The sequence below is a fragment of the Seriola lalandi genome, unplaced genomic scaffold, assembly GCF_002814215.2.
Source record: "Seriola lalandi dorsalis isolate HSWRI2012SDOR001 ecotype SW California unplaced genomic scaffold, Sedor1 jcf7180002054784, whole genome shotgun sequence".
Lineage (NCBI taxonomy): Eukaryota > Metazoa > Chordata > Actinopteri > Carangiformes > Carangidae > Seriola > Seriola lalandi.
In genome coordinates, this window is record NW_019525337.1 from 1,363,375 (window position 1) to 1,376,469 (window position 13,095).

General features: G+C 41.1%; 1 protein-coding gene across 3 annotated transcripts; it reads left to right on the forward strand.

Moving 5' to 3' along the window:
• The first annotated feature begins 2,565 nt into the window (after nt 1–2,565).
• Nucleotides 2,566–12,799, forward strand: lmnl3 (lamin L3). Of its 3 annotated transcripts, XM_023425566.2 has the most exons (12): nt 2,567–3,270; nt 3,944–4,100; nt 4,641–4,766; nt 5,262–5,432; nt 5,532–5,657; nt 6,484–6,704; nt 7,626–7,845; nt 9,270–9,377; nt 9,649–9,765; nt 10,584–10,694; nt 10,794–10,859; nt 11,736–12,799. In XM_023425566.2, the coding sequence occupies exons 1-11, from the start codon at nt 2,879–2,881 to the stop codon at nt 10,827–10,829; spliced, it is 1,785 nt and encodes a 594-aa protein (XP_023281334.1). In that variant the 5' UTR covers nt 2,567–2,878; the 3' UTR covers nt 10,830–10,859; nt 11,736–12,799. The 3 variants fall into 3 exon arrangements, 2 of the variants coding, with proteins under 2 accessions (XP_023281334.1, XP_023281335.1); XR_015438417.1 differs by lacking the exon at nt 11,736–12,799 and having other exon boundaries at nt 2,566–3,270; nt 9,649–9,870; nt 10,794–10,815; XM_023425567.2 differs by lacking the exon at nt 10,794–10,859.
• Nucleotides 12,800–13,095: the final 296 nt, after the last annotated feature.

Consider the following 13,095-nt stretch of genomic DNA (forward strand, 5'->3'; position numbering starts at 1 on the left):
ATACACTGACCTGCTGCTTCCAGAGATAGATGAGGGTTGAAATGGAAGTGACTATTGTAGTGAGGTGATCTGCTCTGCTTACCTCCCAGTTAGAGCAGTTTCACATCCAGTTGCCTGGTTTCTGTCAGCATCCATCATTCACCTGATCACAATACACACACTCTTATCATCATTCCCATAGATGAGCCAAACCAAGCTCCCTGCCATCCAGAGGTAGGATCAAAGGATGTGTGTATGCCCCCCCCCCCCCCCCCCCCCCCAGTATTTTATTATGAGGTGAAGAATAGAAGCTGGCAGAGTATGAGGGGATTGGTCTTGACTTTGACTAATGAGAACATCAAAAAGCTTCAGTCAGCAAACGACCTCAAGGTGCTCAGTTTGCACAGCTCTGCTCTGTGGAGACATGCTGTACATATGAGGGGTGGATGGATGATGGTTTGGTACTCATATACATTTGAATTGACTGCATTATAATACAAGTATATAGTAGTATATTTATACATTTAGTCATGCACAGTCAATATACCAGTCAGTATTACAGTTATGTAGAAGCAACCAACAAATACATTAGACTGTATATAAATAGATGGATGTTACATTATACAAACTCATTTATTCTATTAGAAGAAATGGAGAGGGGGTTGTAGCCAAATCAGTGGTCTGTCCACTGACCATGGTCGCTAAAACAGACCACTGGTTACTACCACTAGGGGCACTGAAGACAGTGGTCTGGATAACTAGGACCACAAGTACCACACCATGGACCACAGAACAACTGGTCCGGACCAAAAGGACCATATGGATTCACTGCTTCATATTAACAGTTCAATAAAACTGCAATATATATAGTGCAACAATAAGAATATCTGCTGAGGCTAATCGATAATAGAGTATAATAACAGACAAAATATTATGATCTCTGACATTTGTTCAGCTAACAGCGTTGCCAACACATCCAGAGAAGGGAAAAGGTGAATTAGAACCACAAAAACCACTCCACAGACCACTCAGTAACTAGCCTGGACTACTATCTTCAGCACCCCTAGTGGTAGTAACCAGTGGTCTGTTTTAGCGACCATGGTCAGTGGACACTAGACCACTGATTTGGCTGCACACAATTGTGTGTGGTGGAGGTCTGGCGCCCCCCTTCAGCCAGGCATGTACAACAACATTTAATTTACTCTCATAAATCACTAATGGAAACGATCACATACTGTCTTTATTTACAATACTCACACATTTCACTTATTTTTAAGTTTAGGATGTGTCAGTATAAGTAGTCTATGACATTGACTTCATTTTTCACTTTTTCACTCTGTTCCTGCTGACCTGACTGAACGTGTTCACATTGTGTGTTTTGTGAATGTGGTTAATATCTGGGGTCAAGAGCTGCGTTCAAAGACCTTTAAAAACAAACTTTTCCTTTAAATGCAGTCTTGTGATAGTGACATCATCAGTCTGCTTTTGGCTAGTCATCCCTCAGCTGATGTCCTACAGGAATCTCACTCAAGTCAATTTACACTCACTTACACCAAAAAATAGCGGAAGTCCTACGATAATTCCTTCAAAGTAAAATCATAAGACCGTATCATTCAGGAAAAAGCTGATGGTATTACAGCATCATTTTCATTTGACGCACACGTGATTCACACTTATATCACCACATATCACAATGAATTGCATGTTCCAAGATTTAGACCTACTCACTGTCATACTGTTCACTTTGTCATATTGCAAATCAGTTCACCAGAAACTTAACATGCTTTATTCATATACTGTAGATCTCATATTTTTATATTTTCTTCTTACAGTAAGCCTACATTACACCATTTCATTTTCTTCTCTCACTCTTTTGTTTTTACAGTATCATATCATCTGTTACATGTTTTAATAATAAAAATCAAAGTGTTGTTTTCTTTTCCTCATTGGTTGACTCTAATTTCATCTGCTGTTCCACATTTTGGTGCTTTTTTAAACTTTGAAGATTTTTTAATCTCATCAGAACAAGTCATCATCCCTAATTTTCTTAACTTATGTGTTATCTGTTTTATTGTTTTGTTACTTGTACAAATTATTGAGCCTGTAGATAGTGATTGTCCACAAGTAATCTAGTATGAGTAAATGCAAGCATGCATTTTGTCTGATATTGGTATAGAATGATGTATGGTGGTCTACCACCAGTCCCAGCTGATCCAGTAGATCATTGAACTGTGCTATTTCACCTAAAAGGATATAATATTTCAAGTTTTATATGCTTTATGGAGAGCGGATTTTAGGGCTAACAAATTGATATTTGATGATTTGATGTTGGATCAAAATAACACAGTTGTGTGTTTAATCTTAATGTGGTAAACTTCCTCAAGGATAAAGACTGTGATGACAATAATAATAATGATAATACGTGAGAAAATGAGAATAAGGTATTTTGAGAAATAAATCTTAAACACATTATTATTGTTTTTTTACTTGTGTAGTTTGTATTTAAAACCAAACATCCATCAATAGTTTTATTTTGAAAATCTTACCCGGAAATGTACTGCGTCACTTCGGGTGAACTGTCGGTACCTGCGCTCTTCACTTATTCTCAGTGCGTCAACTCGTCAAATTGGATTCATTTCAGCTGTGGACGTCTTTAACAGAAGAAAACGTCCACCACCAGGCTCGCAGGACCAGATCTGGATTTTTCCATGTGCAGTGGTGATCGATGAACTGTTCACAGTGACTTTTAATCATTTGAAATATTACTGCCTCTAGTACTTGTGTTAGTTCGGATGGGTGCACGTTACTGCGGCCCGTAGTTTTGTATGTCTCTTAGACTCGACTAAATTAAGTGGATTACTTGTGGACCCTGACGAGGTCTGTCCAGTCCATCATCATCATGGCCGCTGCCACCTCCACCCCTGCCGCCTCCAGCGGCCGCTCCAGCCGCTCCGCGGCCCGCCGCAGCGCAGTTACCGGCCTGCCCACAGCCAGCACCAGCCCGACCTGCTTGTCCCGCATCCAGGAGAAAGATGAGCTTCGACACCTCAACGACCGCCTTGCCAACTACATCCAGCGGGTCCAAGAGCTGGAAAGCGAACGGTCCTCCATACTGCTTCAGCTGGAAGAGAAGGATGAGTCGAAAAGCCGGGAGATGGGCAACGTGCGGCGGCTGTACGAGGAGGAGTTGGCCGATGTCAGAAAGTCCCTGGACGGCCTGGCCGGAGAGAGGGCCCGCCTGCAGATCGACTACGGGAATCTGTGCGATGAGTACAGGAAACTTCAAGCCAGGTAGTAACATTAGCCTTACGATGAATACCACCACGCAGGTGTTCTTGCACAGGACTCCAGTCAAAAATCTACTTATGTAATGAAGTCTAGCTTGGTTTTGATGCACACACGTGCAGAAGAAGATATTTAAAAAATAAATTAATTAATTAATTTAAAAAAAAACTTTAGTACCGCTGTATAAGTGGGGATCAACACTCAGCGGCAGGTATCCCACTGTTAACAAAAACTACTCAAATCATTTTATAGTGTTTTATCACACAAGGCAACATTCAATTGACAGCTTCCGTAAAGTGAGTTTGGTCTTTTGCCCACTTACAGCAGATATATGGCTTCAAATGTGTAAGGTAGCTCATGTTAGCAAATGTCATTTCATATTTTATGCTCTACACAACATGAAATTTCAGCTCTACAAACAGCAAGGTTGACACAGACACAAAAGATAGTCAGGGTTAATTTCAGAAGCTGATTTTAAATGAATGAATAAATTTGTAAGATTGGAGTTTGTGTGGAGATCACAGGTTTATAACAAAATAAGGTTTTAGTAAATATTCATCTAAATTGAGAAGAGAGACTTGAACATTGTGTGGTACATAGTGTGTGGCTGACATGAAAGAAAACAAGCCAAGTTGTCTTCCATGGGTCACAAAATTTTCATGATGTTCTCCCTCTTCAGGAACCAGAAGAAGGAGAGTGATCTGGCGAATGCATTGACCCAGTGGAGGAAAGTCGAGGTGACTCTGAGCTCCAAAGATGCTGAGTGCACCAAGTTGCTGTCTGAGAACAGGAGGCTCAATGATGACTTCACTGACCTGCAGGGCCAGCTGGAAAACGTATGCGCTATCCCTCACTGGAGTTGCAATGATGTATTGTCCATGTTTGAGGTTCTTAAAGCCCCCATCTCTAGATTTATAAAAAAAAAAAAAAAAAAAAAAAAAAAAAAAAAAAAATCTTAATTTTGTCAACTCGTAGTAGTGTGATCAAAAAGCAGCAGACCTGCTGTGTGAATGAGTTACAGTGCGTTAACATCACTGTTGTGTGGTAAATACTGCAGTGTTTCCCTCTGACACTTTAATGAAGTAGCAACAGTTATTGACTGAGATTTTAATTTTACAAAACAAAAATCACAACATCAGTCAAGTCACTGTAACTTCCCAACTTTATGTCAACTGTTCCAAGGATAAAATCAAAACACTTCACATACAGCAAACGTATCACAACCTAACAAACGTTGTGAGTGTGAACTGCCTTTTAAAGCTCAGTGAAGCCAATGGCGGTACGGATTGATTGTCGGAAGTGGGCTAATATAGTCAGATTGTGTTGGGTGTGACTGTATGTTTGAGGTGTGTGTGTGTGTGTGTGTGTCACACCAGGTGGAGGGCGTCCTGTCAGGAACCAAGAACCAGCTGAGCTCTGAGATCCTGAGGAGGGTGGACATGGAGAACCAAGTGCAAACACTCAAAGAACAGCTGGAACTCCAGAGAAACATCAGTGAACAAGTAAAATTACAGTGGCCCTCAGAGCTCAGTGCACTGCAACTTAAGAAAACACATGCAAAGACACAAACACGCTGCAAACTCGGAAAACATCTTCATCAATTTGACAAAACAAATGTACTGCAACAACTCACAACACATGCAAATAAAGGAACACGCTGTAAATTGGTGGCATTGGATATCTAGTGCATCACAGCAAGTTCATCACTTTTTGTGATGCACTAGTTATTCGTGCTTTTTACTTCGAAAGTTACAATTGAGCATTTAACAACAAGTCCCAGCCAGGCTCATCACATTTTAGTCTCCCCTGGAAACACTTCTCTTGTGTTGTAGGACTGAATTTTTGCGTTTCTCTATTTGCATGTGTTTTCTTAAGTTGCAGTTCATTGAGCTCTCAGGGCCACTGTATAAAACACACACACACACACACACACACACACACAGTTTATTTCTGTGTCGTCTCAAACTGATACATGAGACTTGATTCTGATTTTGTAGGAGATCTTGGAGCTCCGAAGCCGACATGAGAGCCGTCTAGTGGAGGTGGACTCGGGAAGACGAAGAGAGTTTGAGAGTAAACTGTCCGAGTCAATGCAGCAGCTTCGCCAGGACCATGAGTGTCAGCTGCAGCAGTACAAAGACGAGATCGACAGGACCTTCAGCTCAAAGGTGCAAACCCTATCCTTGAGATGAAGGTGTCCAGATTTATTACATACAAAGCTTTTTAAATGTTTCTTGTGTTTACATTGAAGTCTTTCTGCTCTACAGCTACAGAATGCTCAACAGGCTGCCCTTGAGAAAAACAACGTTGTGTCAGCCACCAAAGATGAACTAGACAGCACCAAGCTCAGAGTAGAGACGCTCAGCTCCCAGCTGCAGCAGTACCAGAAAGATGTAAGTTCACTCTGACACGATGTGAAGAGATCCATTAACAAAACATCAGCTATGTAGAAAGTATCGCCCCCAGCGGCCATGTTGGTATCCTGGTTCCACACCTCTGAGTCGTTGCCCACATCTACTATGTTTTGTTTTTAGTGACTCAGATTTGTCTGGTGTTGTAGTTGGTTTCTGCCAGTTGTGAAAAAGAAAAGGAAATTGACACAGTTGCACTAGTTGGTGTAATTGTATAACTGGTCGAGGTGTGTGTGTGTGTGTGTGTGTGTGTGTGTGTGTGTGTGTGTGTGTGTGTGCTTTTGAAGGAATAGTTGAGGATGACTGTCACTCCAAACATGACGCTGCAGTTAGCTTAGCAAAGAGACTGGGAACAACTGAAACAGCTAGCCTGGCTCTGTCCAAAGATGATGAAATCCACCTACCAACACTTGTAAAGTTCACTAATTTACCACATTGTATCTAGTTTTACTTAGTTTTAAAATTGTGTAAAATTTTTTCAGATGGTCTCTGCTGGTTGCCTGGTAATTACATTACTTTGTGGTGATGACACATGTCCAGCCACGTGACTTGTCTTGCCTCTCATTACAGCAGGGACCCGATTTTATTGTTTTTCACCACAGTAACTATCATTTGACCCAGACTGATATGGATAGTCAAGACTGGATTTGTGAAGACTTAAGGTGTGTGTGTGAGAGAGTGAGTGAAGCCTGTTGCTGCGTCTATGACCTGCAGATTGTTTTGCTGTACTGTTTTGTGCCTAGTTGTGTTGTTACTTGGTGTCTACTTGACGTAATGATGTCAAGTGTTTCTTTCTTCTCTCGGTCAGAAAATGGTGCTGGAGAGCCGCTTTCAGGACCTGGAGAGGACTCTGGACCGGGAGCGGGAGGTTTGGCAGCAGAAACTCATTCAGAGGGAGCAGGAGCTGCTGAACATGAGAAGCCAGATGTACAGTCAGCTGGAGGACTATGAGAACCTGCTGGATGTCAAGCTGGCTCTGGACATGGAGATCAATGCCTACAGGAAGATGCTAGAGGTGGAGGAACAGAGGTATGGCTGTGATCTACAGACCCCCCCTCACCTTTTTCACCTTTAGTGCAGATGAATCTTCATGGTTTAGTTTCTGCTCTGATCTGCATTGTCAGCTGTGAGACTTTATATAGACAGTTGTGTGTGTTTCCACATCATGTCCAATCAGCTGAGTTTACCATAGGTGGACTCCAGTCAATGTCCAGAAACATCTGAGAGCTTAAGTGTCTGAATACTTATGTCAATGTGATATTTAAGTTTTACTTTTTAAGAAATTTGCAAAATTTTCTGATTCCCTTATCGATTCCTGTGGATTTTCTGTGTGGGGGGAAAAAAGTTGGCCTGTACAGGTTTTCAGTGTCAACAACGCAAATTTTATTATGAGTCTCTGATCACTGAACAAGATAGATAACTTCTCTGTAGTTGTTCAATCCCTTGAGGAGGGGGTGCTGTCTAACTCTTTAGGTTTCCCTTTATTCATCTACAAAAAAGAAGGGGAAAAGAAGAAGAAAAAAAAATGTCTCGGTCGCTCATTCGCGACCGACACATCACTGATACGTACCTTCTCTGCTGAGACTGGGAAGCACTCGTAGACCGGCTCTGTAGAGCGTCAAACACATGGCATTCCTGATATTTAATGCCCTGATTCGTCAAATGTTTCATGTTTGTTTTGAAATTAAGCCACACTACCGTTCCCGTTCGCACTGACTGCCTCTCGCAAAAGCGTGACGTCATTGTTTTGAAGGCACGTGGAACTAAGTGGAAGGCAAGATAAGGGAATGGTTAAGTATAAAGGCAAATGATGTTGATGGATCGAACCAGTTTTTGATTCTCATCCCTACTGAAGACTTTCTGGCATCATCCATTTTAAAGTTTTTTTTCTTATAAATGAGAAGGATAGTATGGTACCTGGATTTCTGTTGACTGGCACTTGTCTCTTAGATTGCAGCTGTCACCCAGCCCCTCCCAACGCGTGACCGTCCCTCGAACACACGAATACAGCAGCCGTAAACTCAGAGGGAAGAAACGGAAGCACGAGGGAGCATCTGGCAGCTCACCTGCCTATAAAATGTCCAGTCGTTCCACAGACCGCGGAGCTGTGAGCGTGGCAGAGGTCGACATGGAGGGAAAATACGTCAAACTGAAGAACAACTCTGAGACAGTAAGGCTGTCATGCAGCTGGATATTGATTTTATTTTGGTTTTGACTTAAATTTACTTTTTATTATCATGAATTAGTTTGAATTTACCAGTTGAACATGTCATATGTTATCATCTACAGTCGAATGTTGGTGAAGTGGAGCTTCATTTTACAGGCTCCAGGAGACGTGTCAGTCATTCTGACCTGCTCCTGTACAGTGTTGTGGATGATGGTGCGTTAACCTGGTGGAGAGTATATATGTATATATATATATGAACACTTTGAGTATTGTCATACAGGCAGAAGACTGTAACATACGGTACTCTCACACACCTCTGTGCATTATGAGCTTTATTAGTGGATGAAGAATGGGAAGGAGCTGGCTCTCTTAAAAGCACAGTCTGTAACTTCCACCTCTAGGGGTCTCTCAATCAAAAGACGGCATTTGGTGAGGTCATGAAGCAGTGTGGAATCATGGGAGTTGTTGTCACCACCATTACCGTAACCTTCTACTGGTTTGAATTCCTTCAGTGTCAGTGGTTCAGGAGCTGAATTGTCCACAGAGATGTCCTCTTCTCCACAGACCAGGGGATTAAAACAGTAGAAACTCTGAATAAAGCAGTTTGACATTTAAAGTCAATGTCTGAGCGACGCTGTACGGAGGACAGAGACGTCAGGGAAGAGTTTTAGCTGAGATTGATGCTAACCTTTGTTTTGATTGTTTCTCTGATAACTTATGAACCAGAAAGCAGTTTACCTTTTTAAAAATCCGAGATTCAGGGTGGCTCTTCTGGTAGAGCACATGCCATAAAGACTTAGTCCTACCTGCAGCAGCCCTGGGTTCCAGTCTTATCCGAATAAAAACACAAACACCCCCCCAAAAAACAGTAATTCGCTCTTCAGTGACACAGGACAGGACGTCTCCAGCAGCTGGGAGCTGAGCTGTCTAACATTACCTCAGCTTGTTTCTCTGATAACTTCAGATCCAGACGTCCGACGACTAAAATCCTTCATCTGGTTCAAATATAAAGCTGAAAACCACAGAGGTGTAAAAAGTGTATGTGGCTTAAAACTAGATAAAAGTCAATGTTGAGCTTCTGTCAGACAAACACACTGACACATGATCATAGAGGATTAAAGAGCCCTGAGCTCTAACAGATCATTTCAGACAGAGGAGAAGAAGAAAACTAATGTCTTCTCAGAACATTAAAGGAAGAATGAAATGATGAACACTAAGACTGGCCATAATAAGTCCTCTTAAATCACTGTTCTTTTCTATTCATTGAATCAATAATCAGTCCTGAATTATGGGTCCAAGAATGTGAAACCAAACCCCCTCCCTAGTTTTTCATCATGTTTTTGTTTACTTATTTCAAACATGGATACTTCTTTCTATGATCAGTTTTCTTTGCAACATTATGACAGTTTGTTTTTCTGTCATTCCAGGAGCACCCGCTGGGTGGTTGGGTCGTTCGGAGGATGTATCCAGACTCTGGAGAAATCTCCTTCCACATCCCCTCCTCCTGTGTCCTGGCTGGTGGACAGACACTTACAGTGAGTAACTAGTGTTATTGTTTAACTGTGTTTCCCTCAGTCTGTGTTACAGTCTCTAAGAGGGCGGAGGTAAAGACAGATACAGTAACTGAAACCAACCCTGACCAACTCCAGAGAAGGGTCAGATTCAGGTTTAGGCATGTAAATTCAGGTTTAGGTCAGGGGTAGGTAGGGTGTTCAGTTGTGATGGTTAAACAGGTCTCCATCAATACAGTATAACGTGTGTGTCTGTGTGTGCGCGTGCATGCGTGTGTGTGCGTGCACCTGTCAGATCTGGGCAGCAGGTGCAGAGGTGGAGGCTGACTCTGGGGACCTGATTCTGCAGGGCCACAGGAGCTGGGGCCCTGTCACTGATGTAAGGGTAGTCCTCCTGAACCCCAACCAAGAGGTTAGTGAACCAAACTGCATCTCCCAGAATGCACCTGAGGCCTGTACTACGAACCATGAATAAAGTTCTTAATATGATATGAGAAGAAACACTTGATACCTTCAGGTAAGTTCAGTTATAACCACACCCACAAGTGATATTCAACAAGGTGAAATATGAACAATATGATCACATGGCTAGAATAAAAAGAAATATTTCTAAATATGATTCCTATTAAAGTCAGATTAAGGATATATTGTAAATAAGTGGATGGATTATCATTAAGTTTCTTACTCAGTATTTTCGCTCTTCAGTCTCAACAAACTTATGAACATGTGAAGCAGATCAAACAGTTAAAGTTAATGTCAGACTGTTTCTGCTGCAGAGAGGAGAGAAAGAAAAGTCAAGTAGTTGATATCGGAGTCAGTCTGACTGAAATGTTTAAAAATTATAAATCAGCTTTATAATCATGGGAAATATTCAACAGGATGTTGATCATTGTTCTAATCAAAGACATCAGAGGTTTAGTTTTTATTTCCAGTTGTGCTCAGAGTCTCATAATGTTCTGAGCTGCAGTGATGAAGAAGAGAGTAAGAGCTTCATCACTGTCAGGAATCCTGTTGATTTTTAAAGAATCTGTGTTCAGGTCAAATGAAGCTAAAAGAGGTCAACATTGGTATATTATATGTTTGAACACATTTAGATTTATTTTCTTGTCATTGACCTTTAAAAATCAAACCCTCAATATGAATATCAGTGTATCTAAACCAAAATGTTTGTCTCTGCTACCTGTCAGTGCTGGATGTAACTCACTGTAGGAGTCATGTGATGCCTTTCAGGAGGTGGCTGAACGCAGGGTGTGTATGCAGAGCAGAGGTGACGAGGAGACGGAGCTGGAGTTTGATGAAGAATTCATCACAGGCAGTGACATCCAGCCCTTTCGGAGACAGGTAAACACACTGAAAATAAAATCCAGGTTCCATCACCTCAGTGTGTTCTGTAAAGAGTTGTATGTTTGAAATGTGTTTTTTTTTCCTGCTACACTGAAGCCAAAGAGGAAGAAGAAGTGTTGTTCTGTGTCTTGAGTGCAGAGCACACGGTGTGCTGTACAGTAGGTGAGGAGGGTGATGGTACCCCACTCAGGCTTCTCCCCTCTGCTTGTGCTTGTGCCCAGTGTGTGTCGCTCTGTGTGCCAGTCACTAAATGCATGGCTTAGGGATGTTAATAATTAACTGTTTAACCGTTAACCGACAATAAGAATTTTGAATGATTAAAACTATCAGTTAAACAATTTTTTTTTAAATTATTTTTATTTATTTTTATATATATATATATATTAATTATAAAATATTTTCCTACACGGGAGATCTAGGCTATTCCGCCGGTTCTGCACATGTAAAAATAAACCCGTTTTCTTTTTAAATTATTTTTTGGGGCATTTATGCCTTTATTCTGATAGGACAGTGAGAGACAGGAAAGTCAGGAAGAGAGAGAGGAGAAGACATGCAGCAAAGGGTTGTGGGTCGGACTTGAACCCATGGCTGCTGCGGTTAGGACGAAGCCTATGTGGTACACGCTGTACCAGGTGAGCCACCAAGGTGCCCCGAAATAAACCTTCTTATGCAAAAAAAAAACCAAACATTTGTTGTATTGGTATTTTTATAAATGGGTCACAGACACTTGTCCATTCTAAATAGTACATTTAAATCTTGTCGGTTAACGAGCGTCAGCTATCGGTCAGAAAAAAAAGAGCATCCCTAGCATGGCTTGTTTATTACATGTTGGATTTGCTGCAACATGCTGAATGTATTTGGTTGAAGACCAGGGTCTGCCGTTAACTGGTCTCATTGATGACTCTAAATAACTGCTATCATGAAGCTGCTTATGTATTTCACTCGGGGTTAAAACCTTCCCCTCACTGCATGTTTAGGACTAACCAGACTGTCTATACTGTGAGACCAGCATGATGATCACGCTGCTTTTTACTCCAGGATCTGTCCAAGGAGGCGAGCTGTGCCGTCATGTGATTGTATCCATCTCCTGCTGTCCTTCACATCTGCCTGGAAAACCTGGACTGGCTCTGGCCTCTGAGCACAATCATCTGCTGTCCATTTTGTGAGAATATATGAGACAACACTGGAACCAGAGCCAGGACACTGACATCTTAGTTGGACTGCGGAGCTCAGACGCCTTAAAGCAACATTACCGACCTCAGTGTTCCTCACTCTAACTGCACAAGATGAGATCTGAGCTTCACCTTGATTTGATCTCATTTAAATGTGTGTGTGAAATAAAATTGTTGGTGTGTGTGTGTGTGTTTATATGTGTATATATATATATAATAAAGTTTTCTAAACAAATACAGTTCATTTACACACTTGGCTCTGAGGATTAAAGACTCACTCACTCAGGATCATAAATTCAGAGAAAGCAAAGGAGCTCACATTATGCACAGGATGGAAATATTAATACATTTCCTATGTTTACTATATATATGTAGCTTTTAGCATTTTCTCATAAAAAAATCCATTTTGGGAAAATAAACATTTAAAATATGTTAGTGGAGTTTTCAGCTCCAAAGCTAAATTTAGCAACATCTGTTTTATGCTGGACCAAGTCACTTCTAGATGTGATAGTTATATCAACTCTACACTCAAACCTTTGTTGTCAGGAAGTGAAAATATTAATTTGGAGATCTTTATTTAATTTTTGAAAATTGAAGATTCTCGGTCAAGGTAAAAAATTATTAATTTGATCACTGTAAAACACAGCAACAACTATTTACATGAAAACATGATATTCAGTACAAACATCAACCCAGTCCAGTAAAACATAATCAACTACTGAGGAGACAATAATTCCATTTAGCTCTGAAGACCAAACTTCAAAAAAACAGTTTCAGGATTTTGTATGGTCATGAATTTAATAGTTTTTACATGAAATTGACATGAACTGGAAAATGTTCTGGAATTTGGGTGTGGAAGGACTCTTTTTACCACATCCTCTCACTTCCCTGCAGATAGTTTTGATTAAATTTGTCAAAGTTTTGACATAATATCTGTCTCTGAGATTTCTGCCTCCACCCCAATACAATGAAGGTGAATGGAATTTCATTAATGGTGCTCACACTACTGAAAAATGACACTGCACAGAACATACGTGTGGGTCCTCCAGTACATTGACATGAGATTCAAAAAGAGGCTGAAGGAAACAGCCCTGATTGTATGTCTCCAGAACTAAGAACATTACAGTCACTGAGTAGCTCACAGCAGCTGTTCCCAGAGGCATCGTGACTAGCTCCCTCTGGAGAATGAGGAAAAGCAACATTGGGTAACTGACGTCACAGAACAA